This window comes from Anguilla rostrata, chromosome 7 (assembly GCF_018555375.3).
Source record: "Anguilla rostrata isolate EN2019 chromosome 7, ASM1855537v3, whole genome shotgun sequence".
Classification (NCBI taxonomy): Eukaryota; Metazoa; Chordata; class Actinopteri; order Anguilliformes; family Anguillidae; genus Anguilla; species Anguilla rostrata.
In genome coordinates, this window is record NC_057939.1 from 44,442,468 (window position 1) to 44,451,463 (window position 8,996).

Consider the following 8,996-nt stretch of genomic DNA (forward strand, 5'->3'; position numbering starts at 1 on the left):
AGATGCGCAACATTTTTATCCCCTAACGTCCAACGCGCGCAAAGCCCTCTCGCTCCGCGCAAAAAAAAAATGCTGCCATAGCAGCGGCCTCTGTTGACATGCCGACAATTCCACGACACCGAGATGAGGCTTATTTTACTCTTTGTTCCTCCAACATTCCTGCTGGGCGAGCGGGGGTAATCCACAGCCATTTAGGGCAGGGGAGACACGCACCGAGGTCTCAGGATGACCCGCGATCATGAGCTCAGCGCCACATATTTCTCTTTCCAGGCAGGTCTTCGTCACCCGAACGAGATCCGCGTACCAGACGCCCCACCGACGACCGTGCCAAATCTTTGTGACCATTACTAAGTTTGGAAAGCGCACGGCTGGTTTATACGTTGGGAGGTGCCGGTAGAAAGTATGTTAATATTGATTGGACAGTCTTGTCTCATGATCCCCATAACAGGTGGAACAACCATGTGCCATGTTGACCAATGAAAATCTCTGATCTACACAGTGGAACACAGTGATTGGTGCATCAATGATTGACTGATTTTGGGGTTCATATAACCTGATTGCTGGTATTTTAGTGTTTTTGACTGAATTGATTTGACATGGTTTGCGGTATCTGATCATTAAAGCATAATTCTTGTAACGGTGAACAGCGTTAAGAAAACAGTTAGATTTTTTTAAATGTATATTTTGGTTTTAAATTGGATAGCTCCTTTTAATACCTTCAGAAATTCTTTCTGACAATTTGTGAAATGGAACAAAAGACCTTGGCACAAAGCCTGGCTCAGGAGCTGTTTGTACTTGTAGACACCATCGGTACTTACAAGCCTCTAGGACACAATGTGCTTACTGCAGACACTGATAAAAAATTTTAAAAATCCAGTGCGGTAAAACTGCAACCTTTTGAAGAAAAAGCAAAACTACACAGTTTTTATCCTTTTAAACTTTGTTCTCATTCTCTTCTGAATAAATTTCATCCTCAGTGAGCTTTCTTCCTATTTAAGAACAATTTCTGTACACATGCCCAATCTTATCTTTGATCTCACTTTGAGAGCATAATGTTATGTCTAAACTCTTGTAGGCTTGCATTTGACTTAGATTTTTTTTTTTTTTTTTAAACATTAGTGCTAAGGGTTTCATCTTTTCATCCACACTGACGTCGCGTTCTCTTCTCAGGGGCCTGCCTGCCACCCAGGTGTGAGCGTGTTGGGCCACTCCCACAAGCCTCTTTGGCAGCAGGCCGTCCTGCGAAATTCCTGACCGATGTGTGGCAAAGTGTCGAAGAACCCGTTAGCCAAGCAGTGCGCCACACTCTCTGCTTACTGAAATAGGCCAGAGGTCTTCCAACTGTGAGCTTGACCTGCTAGCATTTTATGGTGAAGGTCATTTTCAACCCTAATGGTTTACAAAGAATTAAATAGAGTGAACTAACATACCCTAAACATTCTTGTTCACAAGTGTTACTGCATCACAGCGCTATTTTTACATTGCTGTAATCAATGTGAATTATCGTACTGCTTAGAAATCGTTGTACTGCTACTGAGGATATGTGATTGATGGAATGTTCCAGGGAAAACTTGCGTCTGGCAGTTATACATTATGCTGTGCTGTATATCTGTCATATAATATACATTTTATATATGTCTAACACCTATATGTACATTTTTAAGTACAGTACGCTCACTTTAGATTAAAGCTATATGCAAATCTACAAGGCTTTTTTTTTTTCACAATAAGACAGTGAAATCAAAAGTACCTTTATTCTTTCTCTGAAACTGTAATGGGCACTTTCCGTTAGAGGAAGTGGAAGAAGTCACATCATGGATGACTGAGGTGATTATTAGGGTTGGAATAAAGAACTCTACTGTTGAGAGAGAAGTTTTCTTCCTGGATCTGAGCCTCAGAGTGGGCCAGCTGCTCCAACCTCACCCCCTCCCTCTCTCCAAAACACTTTTCCACCAAGGTCCAAGTCTTGCCAGCTCCTGAACACTCATTTGCTTCAGGCTGTTCCAAGGAATCAAATACACAGCCGCGTAGAAAGTAATCAAGCACGGCCAAAACCAGACGTGTGACATTTATGCAACTATACGCCTACGTGCCTCGTCATGAGTCGTTGGAGAAACTTTTTTTACGAGTCCGCGATAGTGAATTAATAACACCAATATTCTTATGCGTGTGAATGTTATGAACGTGTCAAAAAGTGCGCTGACATAAAAAATAATGCGGCTGCTCGCGCAGGATTCTAAACGCCGCTCCCAATGTTACGGCTGCACGGGGATGTTCCCTCAGCTGGTGCATTCGCTACCCTGTTTCTCGGTGTCGCGAGGAACATTCAAGCTGATAAGCAGCCCCACTGTTCCCAGTAAAACGGAGTATGGTCATGACTCATGACCATGAGAAACATTCGGGAACAGCTCGGCTCTCACGGAAACCGGGGACTTCCTTAGAAAAACACGCATGGAAGCGGCGTTAATGCAGGTTTAAAGAGGTTAAAACAACAGCGACGCTCACACTCCGAGTCATGACCCAGAGACCAGTAACCATAACACCCGGTTCATTTTCAGAGCTTAAAGGCAGGCAAGGCCGTTGGTTCTGAAATTCGTAAATATAAACAGCGGATGTTTGCACTTCATTTACCCCACATCTAGCGTAGGATAGTTGACACCATTGTTTGCTTACAAAGCTATTGAGATTATGGAAATATGGCCTTCAAAAAGGTTGTCTTTGTCAACCGCAGTGCTTTTAGTTCGCAATTAAATTATAACAATGTGATATATTCAACAAATTAACTTTTTGTAAAAAGTATAATAATAATAATTTTAATGACATACAGGTAATATGCAAAGAAGTACTTCAGCTGTCCAAAAAGACAACATAACATTTTTTTTTAAATTACAATGAGATTCCTTTCATGTAATACATCCAATCACACATTTCTCTCTACACAATTAATTTACCAACTGTCTAATAGCCAATAGAAACATATTTTAATTAAATATATTGCACATTGACTTTTCAAGTAGATAGACATATACTGTCTGATATTCTGGTATGTGCATATTGTGAGCTCCACAATGCTTGGGACAAAGACATCGCTTTTATTATTTTTATGGGAGGACTATGCATACCAAGTGCTGTCATTTCTACATGGTGGAACCTAAATGTATAAAAAATACCCTTTTATAAAATCTGAGAATCTGAACTTTAACCACACGTACATTGTTTGATTACAAATCTAAAATTGTGGAGTACAAAGCCAAATCAAGAAAAAATATGTCTTTGTCCCAGAAATTATGGAGCTCACTGTATGTTGATATCTGGTAAACATACACCTTCTGTTCAAATTAACTGATAAACTAGTTAATAATTAACTAAACTAGTTAATAATGAAACTGCATTATTATATGGATTACAATAATGATGATAAATTGACTTACTGTAAACGCCATACTCTATGCTGATATCAAAGTAATACTTAAAAAAATAATGTGAAATAAAGTAATGTGTTAGAGTGAAATTTTGAGATTCAAATTGCATCACATGGAATCCTACACTTGGCAATGCAGAGAGCTAAACAAATTTCATGAAGTGCAGTGCATTTTATTCATTTCCTGGTATAAAGCTGACAGAAAAAACAAGACCAGGTCAAAACCTAGTATATGGCTGGACCTAACACACGTGATCCGGCCGACCAATGGTGTAACTTCATAACTTGGCCGACCAATGGTATAACTTCATCACTCACTCAGTCACAGACATTCGCGTTTGTAGGGCTGGCCCCGCTGTTGCGGTCCAGCCAAAAATGTAGGGATGTACTTGTAGAGTTCTGTCATGTGCTCGCTGTCCCATCACATGCTCATGGGTATGATCTTGATCCCGTGGGCGTTGATGTACGTGAGCAGCACCTTGGCCCGTTTCTCGATCACGTCAATCAGCTTTTCGATGCCCTGCCTCCCGCCCTGGCTCTCCCAGTACACCTCGTCCAGGAACAGGGACTGCAGGAGCCGCTCCCTCAGACGATGGCTCCTCAGGACGCTCACAGCGTGTTCCGGAAGCCTTGGGGGTTCGATACAGGAAATGAGGTCAATCGGTGACATATATGAACCAATTAAATGACATAATTTCATAGAGAAACAATGTCATCCGTTAAGATCACATTCGGATAATTCTACAGGTTATCAAGTCTCATTCACGCCACGGTCCAGTTCTGAATTTGGACTGTGCCAGTGACTCATGTGACCAACAGCCTCACAGAGCAGCACATAACTGTAGCATCATCTAGGGCAGTGGTAACCAACCTTAGAGTTCTAGAGATCTACCACCGCGTAGGTTTTCATTTCAGCCCTAATTTTGTACACCTGCTAATTAGCAGCTCAACAGGATAGCAGCTAGCTGTTGAATTTAAGTGTGCTTTCTTGTTAATAATGGTTTTAGCCTGCTTTTATTATGTGAAAATGAATCACAAGTGATAAATGTATGTGTGACATAAACAAGCATTTAATTCTTCCTGTCCCAAACTTTATTTTTGGCACCATCATTAACTAGTGAGAAGCATCAACATTGAAAGTCCCGAGGTGTTGCCACACAGCAGTGTAATTCCCTGTTTTCAAAGCTCATTTGGCTGTTAGCGCATTCCTGGTTCCACAGTATGTCACCTTAGAACTAGCATATTTCCCAACGCTGGAATGGCATTTTTCATGGAAGGATTTGCACCCAGTTCATGTCTTGTTCCATTATGCTTTTTGTCATATGTGTGACACAACGGCACACAGTTTATTAAACACCGGGGTAAAGTTCACCCGTGATACGGTTGTCTTTTTTGACTATTTATCTGCCTTTTTAGCGAGCACATACCTCCTCTCAAAGGCAGGCCGCAGGACTTCGCAGACACTGACAGAGTGCTCAAACTCGTTTCCCACCCAGGGAAATTCTAGGAAATATAATCATTCTGGAGTATGGCGTGCCTGCGGGATAGACTTCCAATTGGAGCAGTCTGTCATGAGCCGATTTAACCTGCTTGCTTGCTCTGGCTCGCTGACTGAGGTTTCATTGTTAAAATCAGTTTTAAAAATCTCATACTCTTAAAAACTTTTTCAACACCATGTCAACATCATTTCACAATCTGTTAACAAATAATTCATTAGGGTTCCAAATGGTACAGATCAAATGGTGCTGATCAGATCAGTAGGGTTCCAAATGGTGCAGATGCAATAAAAATTAGTATCTGTAAAAGTTGCAAAGACTAATCAGCAGTGATTATTCCGTTCATATGGAACTTCACAAGCAGGATGTGAATTATGTTCAGTCTGTAGAAGACAGGCAAATGATTAGGTACGAGGAGGAGCTTTTAGTTTAGACCTCAGCAATAGAACTATAAACAGAAAAGGACTGCTGCGCAAGGAGGCAACCCTGCTTTTGCATTGTTGAAATTCCCCTGCTGTTTTTCTCCTTCTGATTTATTGAACAGAAAAGAAAGGTTGGGACCGTGAGTATTTTCCTTTGGGGCGGTGGGGAGTTAGCTGTCATCTGAAACATGGTCTATTTTGCAACACATGGATTTAGTGCTTGTCCTTCCGCACAAAAGCAGGGAGAACAAACAGAATAGAAGTCCTCATAGAATATAGAAGAAAGAGACTACCAGCAATGTATTGTCATTTTTTAAAAGTTGTGTTCAATGCTTTACAAAAATGAAAATGATTCCATTGTGCCAATTTTAAAGAAAACTACATTTAAAATGACATTCAATTTGCACATCAATGCTTGACAAAAATGAAAATGATTTCATTTTGCCAATTATAAAAAAAAAAACTACATTTTAAATGACATTTAATTTGCACTTAGATGCGCATTTTTACTCACTCCGTTATCCCTTCTAGTAGTTTAAAATCCAGATTGCCTTCATCACGGTCAAAATAGCCTTTGTTGTCGATGAGAACCAATCGCCTCGGGTCGTGTTTCCTGTGGATGATGTGCACCAGCTCGACGCTGTCTGGGTTCGAACACTGCAGGTGCCGTCCCAGCTTCACACAGGTGTCCTCCTTACGTGGTTTGAAGCCACAGCAGTTCCGGTCCAGCCGATTGTACACCTACAGGTAATGAGAGAGAAACACAATACAGACTCGGATTATAAAGCCTTTTTATTACTGTTAGTTTGACTATGCTAGCCTAAGTAGTGTCCACTGTAGTTCACAATAACGAGTTATTTTTTCCGGTTCATACTGTTCCAAGTTTCCTGTGTCTAAAAAAAAAAACATCCGATCCACATGCGTATCCTGTGCCCATGGGAATGCATTTCCCTCAAGGAGCTGATGTAGTCATAATGATAATTCCACTGTACTCAATATCCCATGAGGCTATTCTCTTCTGACATTCTCAGTCCTGAGTGAATATTAATGGCACAATATTATTGATGACACAATATAGAAAAGATGTCACTAAATATTCATTCTGCACTCACAGAATTTGACTGACCCTATGCAGACACACAGTGTGTATGGGTCAGTATTAAACCACCTTAAAAAGCTAACAACAAAACATGTATATGTGCTTTATTCCACTAAACCAATGTATTCCTTCATACTACACATACATTTCTTACATATGTCACAGGTTTCATTGTTTTGACTTTTTCATTAACTGAGAGTTGAACAAACCATCAACAGTTTGCATGGTAAGTAGGCTACACAGTAAAATGCCCAGTGTTAATTCAGCTCTTAACAGATAACACATTCCAGAGTGGGACTAAACGTTATCTGTTAAGCGTTGAATTAACACTGTTCGAGTTTAATTAACACCAGACATTATACTGTGTAGAGCACACGGCCGGTAACCTAACAGCCTACAGCCTTACAGCAGCGTTGCCAGCACTGGCCAGATGTTTCACCCACTCCAGTGGGACATTATTTTAAAAATGAGGTCACACACAAAAAAGTGGCACCAATGATACCGTGTGTGTACTGTGACATTCCAAGAGATTACCTGTAGCAGGAAGTCGAAGAGCGCCAGTCTGCTCCATTCATAGTGATGGATACTAGAGCACCCAGACTCTGCCTTTGGCACAATGCCTCTGTGCCAGCACTTGTGTTTCAGAGACTGTTGGTACGAGCCCCAGGTTATTCGAATGGAGGACTGGGCCTCATTGTCCGCTGGAGAGAGTGTGGGGTCCCAAAGAACAACTGGGCTGGGTTGACCATCTGGAAAACAGCGTTTAAAAAAAAAAAAATCACTTTACTGTAAATCATACCTGATCTGTGCTAAAAGCAGCAAAGAGGCCACCCATCTGGTCCACGCGCGTGCAAAGACCTTGGACCTTTAAGACCAGCTCTCTAGTGACGGAGATTAATAATTCACCCGTTAAGTATGATAATATCGCCTCCAAGGTTATGTCTCAACACATTTCATTGTCACAAGTCATGACCTTGAGCTGTCCGAATACAAGTTTAGCCTACTTCTACAACAGGCCTTAAGGGCGATATAATGATAAGAGCGCTCTTGACACATGTCAGGCCTTAATATACAGCAAACGCTATGGTAATGTTGGAAACAATATACTGTATATTTTAATGCTTAGTGCGCTAATGCATAGCGAATTAGCATAGAACTGTAGGATGAATGTGCATTTAAAAGAAAAAAACTAACAACCTGTTTATCAGTGTGAGTATGGGTTGCAACAGTGATAATAAATTTCAATACCTTCAAAAAAACTGAACCTCCTGCAAGCAGTTGGAACACTTCTGTTGAGCCCCAGGATTCTATCCAAATGAAAGGCGAAAACTTCACTCGTGTCCAGCGGTCTTTTGATGAGAGCACAACGTCCCTGGCACACGGCATTATCACCCATTTGATTATATTTACCTGGTGAGTTAGCCGAGGCGTCTGTCATGCTTTCAAAAAGCAATACATTCCGACCGTCTGTGAACGATACCTCTTTGATTCCCGAAATTTTGCAATCAGCAAGAAAGCGCAGCGCTTCAATGTCGCCTTTGCTGAACCACGGCGGAGCCCTTTCGCTATATATTCTAATAGCACTATAATGGGACTCAGTGTCTCTAGTGTCCGGGTTAATGTTTTTAAGTGTATAATAAACATTTTTTGCGGATTTCCGAGATAAAGCACTGTGGTATTCTTGTCTCTGCTTTCCTTCTTCTTCACCGCCAGTAGCAACTTCATTTATAAAACTGGACTCACTTCGCTTGTCCTTACCAACAGATTTCTTCCTTAATTTTGGTCGTATTGTGCCTCTGATGATTGCCGGTTTGCGGCGTTTGGATTTGAGAGTAATGTAAACCACGTTGTACTTGGGTGTAATATTATAAGACACGTTTGCGTTTTGAACGGCCGGAGAGCCCGTTGTTCCCTGTAAGGTATCATCAAACCTAGATGTAAGAATTCCTCTGGCCCTTCTGTACTTGTACTTCTCCGAAAGCCTGTCCGTGGGCAGAACGTATGCCACTTGAGAAACGACGTAAAACAAATATATAAAGCAGACACCGGCGATTATCCAGTTCCTCTTGGAAGGGGGGTATCTCCTGAAGCACTTAGATATTCTGAGAAAACATGAACAAGACCAAATAATTAAGTCGTGTTTTACTTCTCCCGGACGAATGATATACATCTCCGTTAGAGTTTATATTCCAACATGATGCACTTTTCGCTGTGACTTTAGATTCCAAGGGTGGTGCACTACTCCTGTTTCCGAGGCTCATTTCCAATGCACATCGTTGGTGATTGCTGGTGAATGCGCCGGAGTGTCCGGTTGGCAACACGTCCCAGCAGATTCAGTACGGGACAGAAGGGGGTGTCTTTGTCACATGCAATGAATAGAAACAACTGCACAAACAGTTAGCGAGATCAGTTGAGATAATAATCTCGGACGGGAACAGGCAAAAATGTAGCCGAATTTGCCAACATGTAGTTTTAAGAAACGAGCCTCCAAAATGTGGCAGGAAAAGGATACCTTTAGTGTTTAAGTATATATATATATATATATATATATATATACC

General features: G+C 41.3%; 1 protein-coding gene across 2 annotated transcripts; it reads right to left on the bottom strand.

Annotated features, from left to right (window-relative positions):
- Positions 1-2,797: 2,797 nt before the first annotated feature.
- On the bottom strand, positions 2,798-8,790 carry gask1b (golgi associated kinase 1B). 2 transcript variants are annotated; one of them, XR_010331384.1, is made up of 5 exons: positions 7,687-8,790; positions 6,973-7,187; positions 5,854-6,080; positions 3,325-4,050; positions 2,798-3,171 (listed from the first exon to the last, which is right to left on the bottom strand). XR_010331384.1 is itself a non-coding variant. In XM_064344573.1 (4 exons), exons 1-4 carry the CDS (start codon positions 8,606-8,608, stop codon positions 3,843-3,845), a joined length of 1,572 nt encoding a protein of 523 aa, XP_064200643.1. In that variant the 5' UTR covers positions 8,609-8,790; the 3' UTR covers positions 2,798-3,842. The 2 variants fall into 2 exon arrangements, 1 of the variants encoding a protein (XP_064200643.1); XM_064344573.1 differs by having other exon boundaries at positions 2,798-4,050.
- Positions 8,791-8,996: the final 206 nt, after the last annotated feature.